Source organism: Zingiber officinale, chromosome 10A, assembly GCF_018446385.1.
Source record: "Zingiber officinale cultivar Zhangliang chromosome 10A, Zo_v1.1, whole genome shotgun sequence".
Lineage (NCBI taxonomy): Eukaryota > Viridiplantae > Streptophyta > Magnoliopsida > Zingiberales > Zingiberaceae > Zingiber > Zingiber officinale.
Window position 1 is genome coordinate 1702689 of NC_056004.1, and position 20850 is coordinate 1723538.

Here is a 20850-nt window from a genome sequence, read left to right on the forward strand (position 1 = left end):
ATGCTCTTATGCTTAATTAGAGTATAGAAAATTTAGTTACATGATATATGACATGTAAGATCACAAGGGTCCTAGCTTGTTTATGAACCAACTTTGTATATGATGTTCTTAGTAATTTTTACCATGAAACTTACTTAGGTTTTCCATGCTTTAGGCCACTTAAAACCTAGTTTAGGGATTGATAGGTTTCGGCGATGAGGAAAAATAAAAGAAAAAGGGAAAGAAACCTAGGAAGCCTAAGACACAATTCACATGTATGTTTATTATGCTTGTCTTTATATATGCTATGAAACTTGTAAGACTTCTTATGCTTTTAGGCTATTTGAAGCAAGTTTATACACTGATGAGTCTCGGCCAAGTAGGGTTTAAAAGACCTAGAAGCCTTAGAATTGAAACCAATGGTGTTAAAAATGCTTCTTATGGAAATATGATAATATGTTGATTGTGTCACATGCTTGTATAATTTTTCCATTACCTAAATGGACCATTGTATGTTTCGGCCATGAAGGGATAGATGCCCTAGAAACCCTAGAACAAAAATTAAATATGCTTATGTCACTCTACATGAAATATGATAAGTAGAAAACCAAAGTTCTCATGCTATATGTTATTTAGTGACCTAAATGAGGTTAGGGTAAGTTTCGGCCATACCTAGTGTATGATGTCTTATTATGAATTTATACATGATGTTAGTTCAAGTTTACATGCTTGTATACTTGTTTTTAGCCCTAAGGAATACTTGTTAAAAGTTTGACCATGACATATGTTAAGGGCTTGAAGAACTTAGTAACTAGCTCAAATGTGCTTACTATGTTACTTGGAAAAAAATGCTATAAATATGGTTTAAGGTTTCCATGCTTTCATGACATTTGAGACCTTGTTTCACATCTGATAGAGTTCGGCCACATGAGTTTAGGGACTTGGAAAACTTAGAAACCAAGTTAATCATGCTTATAATGCTTCCTATGAAATTGATGTGATGATAATTTAGGTTCCACATGCTTGGAGGTTGTTTTTACCTAAATTGAGATCTAAGGGGGTTCGGCCATGATAAGAACCCAAGGGATTAGGAAGCTTAGAACCCAAGTTAACTATGTTACCATGTTTCTTATGTTAGTATAATCACATGATACACCCTTATGCTTAAACATGTATGCTTGTGATTTATACTTTCCATGATATACTATGTGGATAGAAATATGCATGCTTTGATGATATGCTATGTGCTTAGAAAAAATGCATGTTTTCATGATATGGTATGTGGTTAAATTATGCATGCTATGATGCTGTGTTAAGTGCTTAAAATATGCATGCTTTCATGATATGCTATGTGGTTAAATTATGCATGCTTGATGATATGCTTTATGCTTAAGATATGCATGTTTTTATGATCTATGCCTAAGTGATGCATAATATTATGATATGATGTATGCCTAAGTGATGCATATCTTTATGACATGATGTATGCCTAAGTGATGCATACTTTTATGACATGATGTATGCCTAAGTGATGCATACTTTTATGATATGATGTGTGCCTAAGTGATGCATGCTTTTATGATGTATGATATGTATAAGTATGACATGTACTTTACTTTATGTGGCTTGTACCAAGGGTGGGCTCCATAAGCGCCCCGGGGTCGATGGAATAAGACTCGGGCCTCATTAAGGATGGGCTCCTAAGTGCCCCTAGGTCGATGGAGTAAGACTCGGGCCTAGTATGTTTGCCTTGTAGGGTTCAAGACTTGCTACCTTGGACCTACATAGGTTGCGCGCAATATGTAAGTGGTATAAAGTCGGGGCCCTGAATATGTTGATATTATGTTCAAGTATATATGTAAGAGGAAATGGTTTTAAAGATCATGAGACATACACATATTTTTCGGATACATGTTTTCAAAATCATATTGCATATACCTTATGATCATGTTGTGATGATACTTTGATTTATGATATGCCATGATTAGATATGATTGTGTTATGTTTCATGCTATGCTGTAAGAGATGATATGCCATGATTAGTTATGATTATGTTATGTTTCATGCTATGCTTTAAGAGCTTGATATGCCATGCCATCTCATGATGATACTATGATATGCCATGATTAGATATGATTGTGTTATGTTTCATGCTATGCTGTAAGAGATGATATGCCATGATTAGTTATGATTATGTTATGTTTCATGCTATGCTTTAAGAGCTTGATGTGTCATGCCATCTCATGATGATACTATGATATGCCATGATTAAATATGATTATGTTATGTTGCATGATATGCTTAAAGAGTATGATACGTTATGCCATGATTAGTTGAGATCATGTTATGTTGAGACATTCTTTGATTATGTGATGATTTTCGGTTTTAGTGAGTAGGAAAGGAACTTACTGAGCCATGAGTGCTCATAGCTTACTTTCCTTGTACCACAGATAAAGGAAAAAGCTGGATGTGCTAAAGGAGCAGCAGGAGAGGCAAGGAGATGTGTGTGGCTGTGGCTAGGCAACCAAATAAGAACCTGCTTTAAGAACTTTTAAGAATTACGCTTTGGTTTCATAAATTGTAGTACTAAATGGGTGACTTGATGTTATGTTTCTATTTATCTTGTTATCATGTTATGAAAATCATATTAGTGTAGTTCGGATATGCAAACAAAAGAAAAGTTTTATTAATCTAAGAAAAATTATTTTAAGTCTTCCGCTGTAATATGTACGTAGAGTATCGTAGCCCCGTCCCTTAGGGTTAGTAGGGAGGGCGGGCGTTACACGGCTATTCCGCTCGGCCAAGTAACAGACACAGCGGACTATCTTTCGACATCCTTTTGGGAGCTAGTGCCGCTGACAGAAGGTATGGTCAGGCAGAGGATCGTACGACAGAAGTTTTCACTATCACTTCAAAGATATGCTCGGCATGTTAAGGTACTTTGTTAGGGACACTTTACTGACAAGTCTTTTCAAGGAATGATTCGAGACACATGTTTACCTTGGGAAGCGTGTACACGCGCTACCGGAGATCTATATAAAGGAGAGTCTAAGGATCAATGGAGGTATGCGATATTTTGCTGTTACGCTATAATCTTCTTATTGCTCTGCTTACTGCTTCTTCTTCTTCTCTATCGGCGGAGGGTCATCGCTGAGGACCCCCTTCCCTGACTCTACACTGACGTCAATTGTGTTGTAAGTCGAAACGAAGTCCACAAGAGATCAGAGGAAGTGCTACATCTCCAGCATCTATCTCATCGACTTTCGGACAGGATGATTAATATTTAAAAACTCAACATCAATATATTTTTTAAAACAATATATATTAATTGACAAAGAGATAAAATAAAAAATAAATTTGTCGTTCAGCATCTGAAAGTTTGATAGTTTGGTGTGCTTTGTGAGAATTATACTTTGAAGATGTGACAGACTTCTTAACTCGATTTGATAATTATCTTAATTAAGCATCGAAGTTAAAAAAACCATCTAATTTTAACGTGCGAGAGACGTCACTTTAAAATTATTTTTTAATATATTAAAAACGTACTTTTTTAATATTTATTTTAAAAAAACTCGACCTAAAAAAGGTATGGCAAAGACACGCAACGTCATTTTCTCATAAGCTTAATTAGACATGTCTTAAGAAAACGTCGCCTGTGCATATCCATCCACCATAACCATCATTACGGAACCGCAGATAGATCTCCGTATCCCAGAATACCGCTCTATCCAAAACACGTCGCTGAAAAAGATCACTACGGGTTAAATCTTCTTCGTCAGATAACGTTAAAAAATGCCCAGCCCATGTTTTTTTCACTTCGACATGAATCTGCAGTCGTCACCCAGCAATAATACAATTACTACCGAAGAACAATATTCAATTTAAGCATATTGCAGAATGCCACGCCTGGTGCAGCCCCGATTAGTTAATTGCGAGCGCGATTAATTACTGATTATCGGTGCGTGCGTGTTCCCGCCTATGCCTACTGTTCCCTAGCTACGTGCAGCGCCCGTTGAACAGAAAGCCACGTAGTGGCCATGATCATGAAATATTTTATATCCCCGATTAATTAATCACCGAAAAATCTAATTAAAAAAAAAACAAATCTCTCATATATCAATCACTCTGCGAATTCAATCGATCAGTAGAGCGATGCCACGTGACGGAAACAGACAACCATCTTCGGCTTTCCAATCATTGCCAGTAGGTTCATCATCTTTAGCCGTTATAATCACTGTTACGTGGCGGCTAATCGGTTCGGGTGGAGTTTGTGGCCTTACCTACCGTTACGCACCACGACACGTGGTGAAGGCCGGTTCCGGACGGAACCGGAACCGGCAAGTTACAGACTGAGCCGGTTTTTTAGCCGGTCGGGTTCATTCTGTGGCATCCGTTGGAGGGTTTGATGAGTCAATTTGTTCTTTATTTGCCTTTCTCTTCTACTGTGCGTCAATTTGTTTTTATCCATTAAAGACCATCTGTCATTGCGGCATTGATTGAACGACGCTACAATCTAATAGAAACCTAATTTGCTTCCTCCCAACAGTCAAAGTCATTGGCTTTGTGCCAGCCTTGACTTGGCAGACGATTGCGTGTTGAGCGTTCGATACGAAACAGCTTGGAGCTGTCTCTGGAGATTTGGTATGGCTGACCGCATGGCATTCGTACAAGGGAACGATTTGGTGTTGGCTGTGACGGAAGATACATGTGATTGAATTGCACATGGTCTGCGCAATGAAAACAGGCTCGGCATGGCTTATTTTCCACGTGGCAACTCCTTGTGCCTTCGAATGGGTTATTTATACATCACATCTGGCATGGCCCCTTCGTTGTACTTTAGATTTCTTTGCTTCTTCTTGTCATTTACTTTCCGATACTTTCGGCTTCCTTCGCGACGAAATATTCTTCGTTCGGTCCTTCGTAGACTTAATCTCCAAGCTTCAAACAGGAATTTAAACGGAGATGGGAGAAGGATCGCTACATGCCTCAAAGTTGCTTGAAATGTTCAGGGCCGATGCCATGGTTCAATCTGACGACGAGCTCCCGAGTGGCGGCGGCTGTAGCGACGGGGGTTCCAGCCCCCGATACCACTCCGACACCCGGCCGCCCAGCGGCGAGGCCTCCCCTAACGGTCTTTTCCCGTGGAGCCCCGGCTGCGCATCCCCCTTCGCCAAGTCACCGTGGGCCTTCCTCCCCGCGCCCGTCTCTGCGGAGGAGACCGCCGGCGCTCGACTCGTCGGATCGCTTGTGCGTGAGGAGGGACACATATACTCCCTCGCTGCCGCCGGAGGGCTCCTCTACGCCGGCTCCGAAAGCCGCAACGTCCGCGTCTGGAAAGGCCAGCGCGAGCTCTCCGGCTTCAAGTCCAGTAGCGGTCTCGTCAAGGCCATCGTACTCGCCGGCGAAAGGATCTTTACAGGGCATCAGGACGGCAAGATTCGCGTGTGGAGGAAGACCGCGTCGGCCGAACACAAGCGCGTGGGGACGCTCCCCAGGCTGAGGGATTTCCTGCGGAGCTCCATCAACCCCAGCAACTACGTGGAGGTGCGCCGCCACCGCAGAGCCGTGTGGCTTCGCCACTTCGACGCGGTTTCGTGCTTAAGCCTCGACGAGAAGGCCGGCGTCTTATACTCCGGGTCGTGGGACAAGACGGTGAAGGTGTGGCGGATATCGGACTCCAAGTGCCTCGAGTCCATCAAGGTTCATGACGACGCCGTCAACTCCGTTGCGACCGGGTTCGGGGGAATTCTGTTCACGGGGTCGGCGGACGGCACGATGAAGGTGTGGAGAAGGGAGGCGGTCGGGAAGACGGGAGCCACCAGGCATGTGTTGGTGCAGACGCTGCTGCAGCAGGAGAGCGCGGTAACGTCAGTGGCGGTCGCGGAGTCTGCGGGGACGGTGTACTGCGGCTCGTCGGACGGGTCGGTTCATTACTGGAGGTGGGAGGGCGCGAGGCGGCGGCTGGCTTACGGTGGTGCGCTCCGGGGACACCGGATGGCGGTCCTGTGCCTCGCGGCGAAGGGTAGCCTGGTGGTGAGCGGGTCCGCTGACAATACCCTGTGCGTGTGGAGGAGGGAGGAGGGGACCGGCGGAGGGCGGTACTCGATGATGGCGGAGCTCAAGGGCCACGAGGGCCCCGTCAAGTGCCTGGTGGTGGAGGAGGAGGGCGACCGGTCGGACGAGCCGCGGTACGTGGTGTACAGCGGGAGCCTCGACAAGTCAGTCAAGGTGTGGCAGGTGGTCGAATGGGAGGTGACGGCGGAGGAGGTCCCCGAAGAGGAGTCGCGGCCGTCGTTGTCGGTGAAGACCGACGCGAGCGACGGTACCTGGCACCGCAATAGGGAGAAGGTGATTGGGTTGGGTTCGTCGTCGATCCGCCACTGCGTACCCCAGCGATCTGCTAGTGTTGGGATGTTGTTCGAGGCGCACGTGTAAAATACGTAGAGGATACTATCGTACTATCTTGTGCGAGCAAAAGCCGAACAGAATTGTTGGTGAGCACGTGATAAATGTGGACTATTATAATATTAGTTCATGTGTCCGAATTTGCCTATGGAACCCGAAGAAGGAATCGGAAATATGCGCGCTAAAAGAATAAGTTCTATTGTAAACAAATGTGTGGATTATATTTTTATTAGACTAAATAAATTATTTCTTAATAATTATATACTTCGCACATTAAAATTTTTTTTAGAAAAATGATATGTTCAAGGAAAAAATCTCAAGAAAAAATTCAAACATAAAAATATAAAATGACAAGACCCACAAAAAGTAAAATGGTGGACCATAAATTTATATGTATATCCTTGAACTTTTCCTTGAGATTTTTTCTTATGCATATCATTACTCAAACTTTTATGGAATCAATGTGTTATCCTACAATAATTGATCTGTTGTGCACTCTCGTGGGTCAGGTCATGTTTAGAGTTAAGGTGATCAGATATAATTTAAAGATGAGCAGATATAGTTCAGACTAAAATCCAATCAGACTAACTCAAACACTGATATTATCTTTTAGTATTCGCTCCGGATCCCGACATCCACCCTTACACAACCAAAAGTCTTGACATAATCTCTCAGTCTTAACTCCTAATCCTGATATCTACTATGGTTCGGCCTCAAGTCCTAGTATCATCTCTCAGTATCAGCTCCCAAACCCGACATCTACCCTAACTTAGCCCCAAATCTCAACATTATATCTTAATCTCAGATCTCGATCCTGGCATCTATCCTAGCTCAAGTCTAGGTTATGACATTATATCTCAGTCTCACTTTCCAATATTGCACCTATCCTCTTAGTTTAGCCCCAAGTCCTAGCACCATTTATCAATTTCAGTTTCAATTGTCGACATCATCTCTGTCTTGGGCCCAATCACCGACATCCTCTCTCAACGTCAAATCTCAACATTTTCGCAGTATCAGATCCTGACTTTGTCTATTTTCAAGGTCACTCCACATCAATGCTACATTTTTCACCCTCAAGACAAGCCTATGCCCTGCACAAGCACTATAACAACGACTCCAAATATTCCAAGAAGCATGATATCCTAAAAATGGGAGAGCGATTATGAGGTTATTAGATTTGATCTCCTAGATGTCTCCTACTAACATGTGACATTAGATGAATGAGGAGGCAACCAAAAACTGTCAGATCTCGTCCTCTTACTAGCTTATACAATGATGATATTTCGGTTGACGTGAAGAGCCTATTCTGACAACTATATAAACACTCGCAAATGATATAACTAATCACAAGAGGTCTGATTTCTCCTTAATTCTACTAGGTTCTACCCTTATTGAGCTTCTCCTTTCAAGATATTATCTTAAACAAACCCTAACTTGAGCGTCGGAGTGGTGTGTCGAGACTCCCCGACGGTAATCTAACCATCTATTGAAGTGTGTTTCAGACCCTTTCATCTTAGTCTCCGAGGACCTCAGGGGAAGGCGCGCGTCAACACGTTTGCTATCTGATGGCTTAACCATCCACTATCCACTATATTTGGTTGTAACAAATTGATGCAAATTCTGTAAGAACTCTGAGCCATAACACTGAGATGGTTAACACTAGAAGGACTACTAACAATTATGACTCCATAGGAGAGAGAAGCCATAGCAAACCAACAACCATCATACAAGAGAACATTAATAAGATGGTCTCCAGGGCGTTGCAGGAATTCCTGCAACAACACTCATTCCTACAACCACTACTAGCAGGAGGTCTGGCTCCCTTAGCTAGTGCGCCCTAGGTAGGATGCCCTCGCCTTTCATAGGGGGTCCATCGGTTGTGATTGTTGGTGCAATCGACCTCTAGGATTTCAAAATTTGACAATGTACTTAAGTCTAGTCAGTTTAACCCAGGGTTAATCCAAACATAACTTAATATTTGGAAAAGATAAGTTAGTCAAGATTAGATGACTAGTAAAGGTAAGTCCAAATCGAAGAATAGGCAGGTGAGAAGTTTACTGAATGACTAGTCCTAATTGGAGATTAGGCAAAGGGAAGTCCTGGTAAGTGAAGTCGGGTCCTAATGGGTGAAGTTAGGTAGTGGAAGTTCTAGTGAGTAAAGTCAGGTCATAGTGAATGAAGCTAGGTAATGGAAGTCCTGGTGAGTGAAGTCAAGCCCTAGTAAGTGAAACTAGGTGGTGAAAGTCCTGGTGAGTGAAACCAAGTAATGAAAGTCCTAGTGAGTGAAGCTAGACAATCATAGGAGAAGGTAATCCTACGTAATGAGAAATCTTTGAGGAGTAAACTCCGAGCATGTGTGATGGATTAGTTTTCGGTTGACTGCTTGCGGTTGATCGAACCAGCGAATTATTAATAATTCTAAAACTATCTTTCTTCACTATTTTATATCTATTGTGCTAATTCAGTGTTGCAGGCAAGTCTTAGTAGATCGGCTTGGTCAGATATTAAGCAAGACAAGAGAAAGTCCGAATATGTCTGAAATATTAGATGTTTGGTAGATAAGTGGAGGTAAGTACTAGAAAAAAAGTAACTTAGTGAGGGTGCGTCCCATTTGAAGGAACAGTAGGCGTCGGTACAGTTTAGATCCATTTTAGATCCCTAAACTGAGACCTTGACTAGTCCCTGGTCTTGAAGGATAGAAACTAATTATTATTGCTTATTTTTATTGTGCTAACTTTGTTTTGCATGGTATATTTTGTTTGTGTTGGATTAACACATTTTATAGGATAAAAGAGGACAAAAGGTCTCGGGTGAACATCACTCGAGACGCCTTCCAAGCGATGGAAGGCGTCTTGAGTATTATTCATAGAAGACGCCTTAGGGAGCTCGGGAGGCACCTTTAGTTGGATAACATAAAAGATTTCAGTGAAGATAAGAAGCTAAAGTTACGAGATAAACTTTTTGGGTTGAAGGCGCCTTCGGTACTATGAAAGACTCCTTGAACACTAAAAATAGAGCATCTCGACCAACTACTCAAACACATCTCTTCTATGATCTTCTACGCGTCCGTTTGACGTTTTGACTGCTCCAACTTCTTGTTGCTACTCTGCTACGATATTTCTGTGCCCGACTACCACTGAGAAACAGTCTAACACCAAGTCTAATTCGATCATCTTCAAAAGTGATGGGTAACAAAGTTCAATTCTGTACTTAATTATTGTAAAAAGGAAAGTGTAGTGTGTTACACTTGTTCCTATTCTTTTTATACTTGATCCCCTCTTCTGGCAGTTCTTGAAGAAGTTATTAGTAGATTATCCATCGATAGGTCCGCGAGACCTGAGTTTTGGAGTAGGAGTCGCCGAAGGCTCCAAACTAAATAAAATCGACCGAGTTTGAGTTTTTTGTTTTACCTTTTATGCTTAGTTTTTTCGCTGCATATTTTAAAAGAAAAAGAAAAGTTTTTTAAATCCACGTGATTCACCCTCTCTCACGTGCGTCTCAATCCAACAGTGATCTTAATCAACCGAGCTGCAGAACTCCCTGACAAAGATTCGTATGAATCGCGAGCAAGAGATACCCTACCTCGCGATTGCAAAGGAAAAGCTCCTGCCTCCAATGAAGGATGCATCGAAGGAACGCGTTTTTCTCGAGTAGTTCTTGAACAAGAACTATCTCAAAATGCTTGGCAACCACAGTTGAGAGAATACATAGGGTTATCTAACCAAGAAGTCCATCCTTGTCGATTCAAAAATGCTTCTCTGTTGTACGAATACACAGATGATGTTAAGTACTGAATTTTCCTGACTACTTTATCAGCCCGGCTCGAAGGTTGTTTAACTGACTCATAGTTTCTTTCATCATCTCTTTTGACGACTTAAAAGTCATTTTCTCCACCAGTTCGTTGACAACAAGAAGTATCAAAAGACGCCCTTAATATATTTACGAGAAGCAAAAGCCTCAGGAAACTCTTTGAGAATATCTGCAGCGATTTAATCGAGTCGTTTGGGACATCTTGTCCACTACTTTAGAAATGTTAAGCAGCGTCTTTTCTCAATGTTTGGTAGATGAAGGTTTTTTTTTAATCCCTAGTGAAGAAGTCATCTTTCAACTATGAAAAACTGTTGGAACAAAACAAGAAATACAAACACTTGGAGGAAGCTCAACTCGTGTATAAATGCAAGGCGATCCCGGTCCCTTAACAGGACAAGAAGCCTCTTCAACCTCCATAAGATCTTGTATTAACCCCTCAACTATGTCCTGGTTTGCAAAGAAGAGAGACTGATGCAAGATGTAAACTTGGCTCCCACATTGACAAGAGGCTTGAGCCAACTATCTTAAGAGGGAATGGTTCATTTTTGTACTTATCACTAATCACACTCACATTGCACCTAGGAGTGTCGGCAACTCACTCAAGAAGTTAGTTGGGGTCATAAATCAGTGACACTAAGGCAAGAGAACATCGTCTGTTGTTGTCCGACATTCACTGGTCAAGTACCTTCGGCTCAATGACCTAGGCAATCGATTAAATTGGCATAGAGACAACTCGGCCCCTAAGACGGGGCCAGAATCCCCCCGACATCAGCCACCCGAATACTGAGATTATTGTCAAGATAATCATCAAGACAACGACCGAGATAATCGCCAAGACCATTACTGAGACCATCGCCGAGATGACCATGACAATGCTGCTCCCTAATGTGACATCCACAAGGTCTCAAGTGGCTCCATCGATGATGATTTCAATAATGGAAAAAAAACTCACGGACGAAGGTTGAAAAATTGTAGTGTTGATACTAGCAGAGGTCTAGAAAATAATCCTCTTATAAGCTTCAGGTTCCAAAATTTAAAAGAAGTTGTCACTTTGCATGATGATGTCCGAGTAATTCATGCCTTTATAGCCAATTACAATGTGTCTAGAGTGTTTGTGGATACCAAACGTTAGTAAATGTGTTATATAAAGAAGTTTTTGATTAGGTACAAATTGACCAAGATGACTTACAAACCCATGTTGACTACCCTGTTTGAGTTTATCAATCATGAATTACAATCACTCGGACAGATTTGCCTTTCCTTGTCACTAGGTGAAGTACCTTTGAAGTGAACCCGAAATATTATCCTCATAGAGGTTGAGCTCCATCCTCCTACAACGTCATCCTTGGAAAGTCAACTCTCAACTCATTAGGCACGGTGGTCTTTAACTTTCATCAGAAATTGAAATTCCTAGTTGTTAATTGGGTCGATTCAATCAGCAAAGATTAGAGGGTTACCCATAAATTTTATGTGGATACGATTCAAACCGATCTTTGGAAAGTACAAAGAACCCAAAAGAGAGAAGTACATTCCATGGAGGATGTGTTTGTGCCTCGTCCAGTTAAAGAAAAAGAAAACTATTCCATTATACCCGGTCAGCCTGACTGCGTCACTCAGATAGCAATTAATTATATTTAGCACCTGAGTTAAAAGAAAGACTACTTGTCTGTTTTGTTCGGAATAATGACATATTTGTTTGGTTACTGCATGAAGTCACGGGAGTGACATCCACTCTGATGCAGTATCGACTCAACATCTTTTTTGCATCTCAATCGATTCAGCAGAAGAAGCAACATTTCACACCATAATAAGATAACTGATCCACACCAAAATTATCAAACTTCTGCAAGCAAACACATCCGAGAGGTCTAGTTCTCCTCTTGGCTGGCTAACATGGTCCTGATACCCAATCAAGGAGATAAATGCCGAATTTGCAAAAATTTCTGTGATATCAACAAAGTTTGACCTAAAGATTATTATCCCCTCTCCCAGATCAATTAACTCGTAGACTCAACCTCGGGCTGTGAGTTCATCTGCATGATGAACGTTAATCAAGGGTATCATCAGATCCCTTTTGGCTACCAACGGTTAAGAAAATGTTGGTTTCATCATTTATGACTGAGCTTTCTATTATACTGTTATGTCATTTGGATTAAAGAATACATGAACCACTTATCAACAACTTATGAACCGAGTTTTGAAGCACCAAATCAACCATAACGTCGAAGTTTATGTCGACGACATCCTGATGAAGTTAGCTCGAGCTGATAACTTAATCAACGACGTGGAGGAGACATGCAACACTTTGCAAAGGTATGACCTCAAGTTGAACCAACCAAGTGTTTATTCGACGTCAAGAGTAGACGCTTCCTTAGCTCCGTAGTCACTGAGCAAGGGATAGAGGCCAACCTAGAGAAGAGGGATTCTGTACAAACAAAATAATATCACGACCCCAAACAGAAACATAAAATAATTGGGTACTAGTTGTTGTAATAGGATGTAGAAATATCAACAGACTTCAGAGAAAGAAGGGTGTATCGAAAAACGAAGGCCGACATAAAGTTGGTCTTTGAAAAAAGTAAGAAAACTAGCCAGGGGTGTGTGAGGATGATCATAGCCCGAGGGGATAGAGATTTGATGATCGTCGGAAATATGGTAGGTCATTTTCATTTAGTTCACTTCATCGCCGTTAAAATCCGATGAACTGGAAATATACCATAGGCCGGGGACATCAGGAGGAGGAGAAGGGGAAACAACCATGGAAAAGGAGGATGATCGAAAGTCAAAGGAAGAAGGATGAAACTTACTAGGAACAGCTCGCTGACAGTAGCCAACAAAGAGTGAAAAGAAAAGGAAGAAGATGAAAACAAAAGCGGAAGCAATACAATGCAAAGAAAAAAAGAAGAGAGAGTCTTAAAAACCCTAGGGTCAGTCATTCGTGGTCGTCCGATCAAAGGTTTAGAGAAAAGAGATTTAATCTAGGTCATTAAATTCGAATAGATAGCCATCACATCGAATCCTAACAGTCATCTATCAAACATTCGACGACACGAGAGTGTGACACATGACGATCAGTCATAGGAGGCATTTATGAGGAATGGAGATAATCAGCGGGCTCATGATGAAAAATCATGCTCGGCATGCTTTTCATTAATGGCAGAGGATTTAATCAATTTTCAAAAAATTAAGATGATGTTAGTAGTGAGCCCAAGGTACTGTGGAGAACTAAGGCCTGCTCAGAAAAAGAGAGAGCCAAAAGCTAATAAACAACCAAGTGTTACTAATAGGCAAGTCGAGCAGTGCCACCCCACGAGGCCTCCAGTCGAGGAGTAAAGAGTTTACAGAGCAACTATGGATAAAAGCATCGTTTGTTCAGACCGAGCGACAGCCAAGAAAGCGAAGCGCTCGATCGAAAAGGAGGAGTATAAATAATACTAAAGATTCAGTCAATCGCACTTGCAGCTTTATTCGACTAGACTTTGAGGGGAGGTTTGTGATACGATGATAAAGATGGACCCCCCCTAAAAGCGTGTTAAAATGAGGAAGACCGGCCCAACGTGGCAGTCAAAGTCACGAAGAGGTCAAAGGCACCAACAATAAATAAGAGTGTGCCCAAACTAGCCACATGACCGGTCGGATGTGGGGTGTCTAATGGGGCGTCCCACTCGATCGAACTTCATGCCGCAACTCGGGACAGGTAGATCATCCTCATTTGCTGAGTATTGAGTAGTTCGATAGATGTCTTCAGTTGATCAACGATGTAGGCCAATCAAATAAGTTTTTCAGGTCGACCCATAAGGCCAAGTTGACAGTCCTCCTAAATGTCGATCGATCGACCAAAGGTGGACCCCATGTACTTACTCTGTCGTACTGTTTTGGAAGTTTGTACTATAAAGGACAAAGAATATCCTGCAAGTAAATAGTGCTTTAGAAACTTCCAATTTATTAAATCACGGAGAAATGTCAAAAACACTTTATGCTATGTCTTTTCTTAGGAACACTTTGGGAAGTGTGCAAGTGCTTTGAGATATGTGTGTATACACAACAATGACGTTATCTATCTATAGGTGGATGTATACGATACTCGATAATTTTACACGTTCATTGTTATAATTTTTTCCACTATTTTTCTCATCACTTGAATGCCGACTTAAGTGTCGGAAGACTAATACCGAAGACCTTTTCCCTAATCTAATACTAATACTCCTTATGTTACAAGATCGTATGAAATCTTCATTTGATCATGATAGAGCTATATCTTTAACTCATTGTCTTCATCAATTTTAGACGGGATGAAGGGTATTCGAAGGGTTAGTGTCCTTTTGCGAGAAAAAAACACAAAAAAGATAAAATAATATTTAAGTTATTTTTTATTATATCCGGGTGGTTTACGTATAATTTGATCGATCCAAATAACTGCGTCTTACTCCAGTGACCAATTTTAATGCAATCTTTGACCTCTTGGCACTTTGTCCGCCTTGGCATTCAATACTCGACCTGGCGGCTTAACAACCACCACGAACTCAACGGCAGCCCATCCATCAATTCAAGACTCTCCTCTCTCCATTGCAGATGTTTCAACCCAATGCCAATTATTATATCTACCATTACCCATGGAAATCAAAGAAGTGAATCCTCTGCTAGATCTTTTATGTTGAATTCAACTTGATCAGTAGAAGAGGTTGCAGAATGGATTCATCCTATCAAAATCATGGCTTCTTCTTCTTCCTTGGAGTACTCGTCTCCTCATATGCCACCGTGAAAGCTTCCAAGTGCGAACCGACATGCGCCGACTCGTCTGTCTCCTTCCCCTTTGGCTTTTCCAGGGGATGCCCAATTCGGCTGACCTGCTCCGCGGCCGGAGAGATGCAGCTCGGCGGATATCGCGTCAGAAACATAACGTCCGAGATGGTCGTACTGGACGTGCCCCCGGTCTGCAACCGCTCCGTCGGCGACGCTGCCAGGGGGCTCTTCGGGAGACACCACGCCGCCACTTCCAACAACGCTCTGTTTCTGCGGGGATGCCAGACGGAGGGCAGCGCCGATTGCAAAATCTCCACCGAGATCATTTCGCGCCGGCTGAACCTGCCCAGCTGCGGCCCTCAGGGCGACAACATCACCTGCTTCCCCAGCAACAAGATCGACGAACTCCTGCCGACAAACGAGTTAACCAAGAACACGGGAAACTGCAAGTTCCTGTTGACAGCGGTCCGGTACAAGAAGGACGACGTGGGACAGGACTCGCTCGTGTTCGGCGAGGTCGAGGTCGGATGGTGGCTCGACGGCGAGTGCAGCTGTGCGAACAACGCCGGATGCACGCGCGTGCGTCCGCCACAGCCCGCGACCAGAGGTAGGGAGTCCAAAGGCTTTCGGTGCAGTTGCCGCGAGGGATTCATCGGTGACGGATTCGCCCAAGGCCATGGTTGCAGAAGAGGTGAGTCCTGTCGCGTCGTCGCCTGCTCGAATACAGTAATTAATTACCATCAGAATTTACTGAAACAAATCCTCAAACTTATCATTCTTATCACCATGCTTCACGATTAAGATAAGAATTTCCCTTGACCTTCATAATTCATAATTATATAGTTGTTAATGGCATCTGCAAGTTGTAGTTGAAATTGATAGAACTTTTATGACTTACGACTCCAACTGCGGCTGCCCAACCGTGCCCATTAATTAATCGAGCAAGACATGAGGCAGAGCTGAGCTACCCGACTGTTGGTCGTGTAGGTTTCACTGGTTGGTGGGATATTAGCTTTCAATGTCATTTATCATATTATCGACATTCAGATTAACGTTCCCCAGTCACTCACTAGTCTGTGTAAAGCTGTCAATTTTAATCAGAATTTGTTCGCTCTTCAGTGCCTTGCTCATTAATTTCTGGCTACTTTGGGCAGTAGAAAAGTGCAGTCTTCCAGGCTCTTGCAAGGGCAGTTCCAACGTCCGCGTTCTGGTGGGAGGTAAGCTCCCCACTTTAATTTTTGTAGTGAATATTTTAAAATAATATTTATATATTAAAATGTTTTAATTAATTAATATCCTCTTAATTACAGGGATTGCGGCGGGAGTGTCGCTGTTACTTGGCCTAGCATTCCTCTGCCGCCGCATCCGGCAGCGCCTTACGATCTGCAAAGGGGAGGAAACCACGCAGCGCCTCCTCTCCCAAACATCCTGCGACGTGGCCGTCTACTCGCTGAAGGACGTCCTAGCCGCCACCGGCAACTTCTCAGACGCCTCCAAAATCGGCGTCGGCGCCTACGCCACTGTCTACGTCGGCAAATTCTCCCAAACCGGCCTCGTTGCCATCAAAAGGCTCAAGCACCCCGATGTAGATAACTCCGAGAACGTTATCAACGAGGTCAAGCTCATCTCCTCCGTCGCCCACCCCAACCTCGTGCACCTTCTCGGATGCTGCATCGAAGGCGGCGAGCACATCCTCGTCTACGAATTCGTGCCCAACGGCACCCTGTCGCAGCACCTCCACCGCCAACGCGGCGAGGGCCTCCCGTGGCCGGCCCGCGTCTCCATCGCGGCGGAAACGGCCAGCGCCGTCGCGCACCTCCACGGGGCCGTGCGGCCGCCGATCTACCACCGGGACATCAAGTCGAGCAACATTTTGCTGGACTACGACCTGCGGCCGAAGCTGTCGGACTTCGGGCTGTCGAGGGCGGGCATACCGTTGGAGGATGAATCGCTGCCGTCGCACATCTCGACGGCGCCGCAGGGGACGCCGGGGTACGTCGATCCGCAGTACCACCAGAACTTCCACCTCTCCGACAAGAGCGACGTGTACAGCTTCGGCGTCGTGCTGGCGGAGATGCTGACGGCCATGAAGGTCGTGGACTTTCGTCGAGTGCCTGAGAGGGAGGTGAACCTGGCGTTGCTGGCGGTCAATGCCATAGGGAAAGGGCAGGTGGAGGACATCGTCGACCCGTTCATCAAAGGGAACTGGGACGATGCAACGAAGGTCTCGATGGGGAAGGTTGCGGAACTGGCATTCCGATGCCTGGAGTTCCATCAGGAGGTGAGGCCGTCAATGGCGGAGGTGGCGGAGGAGTTGGAAAGGATTAGGAAGGGGCTGAAGAGGTCTCAAGCGGGCGGCTCGGAGAGAATGGAGGTGGAGAAGGCCGAGTTATCGGCCATTTTGGCATCTCCGGTTTCAGTGCACGAGTACCAATTGGGCAGTAGCGAGCAGAGCTGCTCTTCAAATGGCTCCATGACCATGAGCAATCCAAAAGACTAAGATTTCTTCTAATAAGATTTTTTTTTTCTTTTTAGTTTTGTTACAATATTTATGTTTAGTGATCTATGCAAATCATTGGAGAATATGTTTCATCTTGTTTATTTTTCAACTTTCAGTATTCTTCAGTAAGTTGAGCAAAATTCTATTTAGCCTTTTAAATCTCAAGCTCGAGGTACCATTATGGAAATGTCAGATGACTCTTGTGTCATATGGCACGAGGCTATGGTGATTTTAGCCACCACCTGTTTGTTCATATGCATACTAGGAAAGCAATCCCCTGACTAACCTAATTATCATGTGGCATCAGAGAATGAAACACCAACACAAAAAATCACATTGTGGGCTTATCAAATCTGACATCCGAGCATGTTTGGAGCTGCCATCATGCCATGTGCTGGATCACTTCAATGAATAGAGTTAAACATGGGCCAGGTTAATTGATTATATTCACCGGATTCGATTCACTGGAAACAAAATCTTTCAACTTATGAGTCGACTGTTCATTATCGTTCTGATGCTGAGGAAATAGCGTGCTTAGTCTGACCAAAAGGCGCCAGCTTAAGACAATTATTTTGCAGCATCAAAGCTACTCTGTAAAATACCGGAAAATAGGCGAATATTAATAAGGGAATTTTCCGGAATTTTTAGAAATTTTTCGGGAATTTTTCGGAGCTCGTATGGACGAATTAACGGGGATAAAAAAAATGGAGCCGGGAAAAGCCTGTTTAGGCTACCTATTTAAGCGAGGAAGAATTTAATTTATTTATTTCCTTGCTTTTCCTTTTCTTTTTATTTATTTTCTTTTCCTCCTCGTTACTGTGCCGTTCCCTTCTTCCTTCCCCCGCGCGCCCGACGCCCTCCTCCTTGCCCTAACCGCCGGCCGCGGCGATTTCTCCTCTCCTCCTACTTCATCTCCTTCTCCTTCTCCACACCAGCGCCGCCGTTTGTGCCCTAGCCAGCCGACGCCACTGCCGGCACCGATTCCCCAGCGTCGGCCGCCATCCCTCTGTGGCCTAGCATCTCCACCGCCGCCGACGCCCTTTTTGCTCTAGCACTGGCCGTGATTTCCTCTGCCCGACGCTGACCCTCATCTCCTTTGCTCGGTGTCGTCGGCGCAGAGCCGATCTCTTTCGTTCCGTCGGCAACAACCTTTCTCCTTGCCCTAGATCGCCGGAATCTGGAAGCTTGGGTAGGTCTTCGGTTAGGAGCAGCAACCCAAGCCTTGGTGTCCCCTTCCATGCCCTAATTTCACTGTGGGGTCTTCGTTTGGTTTCGGCAGCACTCCAGTCAGTAGCTCCCCTTGTTCCAACATCAAGAGGGGCTGTGAATTGAGGTAAGGTTCGAGTATCAGAAGTTTACTTGCTGTAATTCAGTTGTTTGGACTGATTCTAAGAGTAATGTATGTTTTGTTGTTCTTTAGGTAGTTGTCGACGGAAGCTTTAGGGCGGTGAGGTGGATTTCCAGCAGCCCACATTGTTATAGCTGTGAATCTAGGTAAGGAACATGATTATGATACATGTTGATTTAGGAAGGAATTAGTACATACATAATTGTTTATGTATTTGAATTAGGTGTGATGTAGTTTTCATGATGTGTATAAATGGAATTAGGTGATTGATTATATAGATGATTAATCATGTGTAAATGGAATTAAGTTTGGATTCTTGATCTAATGGTGGATTAGGGATTAGGTAACTAACCCTAATTTATCGTTAGACTTTGTTTAGGTAGGTTGAGGTTTATAGTTTAGGGTTTTTCCCTAAATTGTTATTAAGGATTTTATTTAGCTATTCATTTAATTTTTTAGCTAAATAAAAATGTATACATTGGTGACACAGGACTTTGACGCGAGACGAGTATCTCGGAGTCAGATTTGGACCATTTCGATTGGAGGCGGGTACTTTTGACTTATGTCATTTGATATGCTTAGTAATTAAATTAACATGCTGCATTAATTGTGTTTCTTATCTGTTTTCGGTTAATCACTACCCAAATCTTACATGCTTGATTGATTGATTGGTTTTGCATCTCAGGTATATTTTACCTGTTTATATATGCTTATAGGGGTAGTGATATGCCATGCTTGACCATGTTCAGGACCTAGGTTTTTATACCTTCTGTGTACCTTGATTTGATATGATTCTTTGACCTAGGGTGCACATTTCTATATATATGGATTAGGTCAGGATATTTATATGGTTATTGCCATGCATCATTTGCATGATTGCATGCTGTGCGATAGTCCGCTCCATTATTGCTGAGCACATCGCCAGTTACATGGATCTGCACACACCACCACTCATGGGTTAGTGGTCGATTCAGGCTGAGTGTGTTGCAGCAGGGACTCTGTTAGGCACCGCTGGTCCGCTCATGGGTAGTGTGACACAACGTGTTATCCGGCAGGATTCCTCCCCGTCTTTGAGTACCGGAGTTGAGAGCATTGCGCCCCCATCTATGATTTGGGGTAGGAGGATAGGTGTACTCGACAAGATCCCGTCCACTCGGTCACCCATCAGGAGTAGTGAGTTGTCATAACCCTACCCACTCGGCCTCACTTTTGTATGAGATGATCGGTGGCGTCGGGGTGACCAGGACGCATCATTGGCATCATATGCATGATGCATTTATTGCTTGTTTGTGGTTGCTGCTTTATATGCCGCATATTGTTTGGATACCTATGTTTGACATGCATACAGGATTCCTATACCCCTGACCGCTTGACCTTATACTCGGACTGGTTAGTACAAAGATTCTCCTGCTTACTTGATGCATATATATATCTTTCTTATATCAGGCACGCATGATTAGTGTTAGGTGTTATTTCTTTACTTTGCATATCAACTGCACTGAGTGTTGGACTCACCCCGCCTCCATTGTTGTTATTTTCGGGTTGATGCTAGGGAGTTCCAGTCGCTAGTCCCCACTGCACGTAGTGCTACTCCGCTGCTGGTTTTTGAGTTGTTTCATTTTAGCTTTTCGCTATCAGACATTATTTTAGTTTTGTTTTGGACTTACATATGGATATTGTATGGAATCTTTCCGTTGGATGAACTTTTCGTATGATTTGAATTTACTCTACTACATGCCTGCCTGAACGGCAGAAGAGGTAAGAAAAAAATCGGATTTGGCTTTACGAGTGTAGTTGAGTAGGGTTGATTTCGAGTCAGAGTATTATTACTGCGTGGTTGTGTCAGCCAGAGGCTGAATATATATATATAAACTGCGTGGTGATTGATTTTCATTACTGTTATTATTCCAGCCGCCTGTGGCTGAGTATTTAGTGCTTGTAGAAAATTTTGATTGTCCGTCGTACAGGGGAGATGCTGCCGAAATTTTCTCGGACAGGGACTCTTCTGGGGGCGTGACATACTCATACATGTTGGCGAATGTCTAGCAAGTCAGACATCAAGCTA

At 43.4% G+C, this 20850-nt stretch overlaps 2 protein-coding genes across 3 annotated transcripts; both read left to right on the forward strand.

The window, feature by feature from the left end:
- Positions 1–4816: 4816 nt before the first annotated feature.
- Positions 4817–6520, forward strand: LOC122026114 (protein JINGUBANG-like). Its single transcript, XM_042584757.1, has one exon. It carries the CDS (start codon positions 4942–4944, stop codon positions 6412–6414), a length of 1473 nt encoding a protein of 490 aa, XP_042440691.1. The 5' UTR covers positions 4817–4941; the 3' UTR covers positions 6415–6520.
- An 8113-nt stretch (positions 6521–14633) lies between these two features.
- On the forward strand, positions 14634–17604 carry LOC122028206 (wall-associated receptor kinase-like 14). Of its 2 annotated transcripts, none has more exons than XM_042587235.1 (3): positions 14634–15628; positions 16095–16154; positions 16248–17604. In XM_042587235.1, the coding sequence occupies exons 1-3, from the start codon at positions 14884–14886 to the stop codon at positions 17435–17437; spliced, it is 1995 nt and encodes a 664-aa protein (XP_042443169.1). In that variant the 5' UTR covers positions 14634–14883; the 3' UTR covers positions 17438–17604. The 2 variants fall into 2 exon arrangements, with proteins under 2 accessions (XP_042443169.1, XP_042443168.1); XM_042587234.1 differs by having other exon boundaries at positions 14636–15628; positions 16092–16154.
- Positions 17605–20850: the final 3246 nt, after the last annotated feature.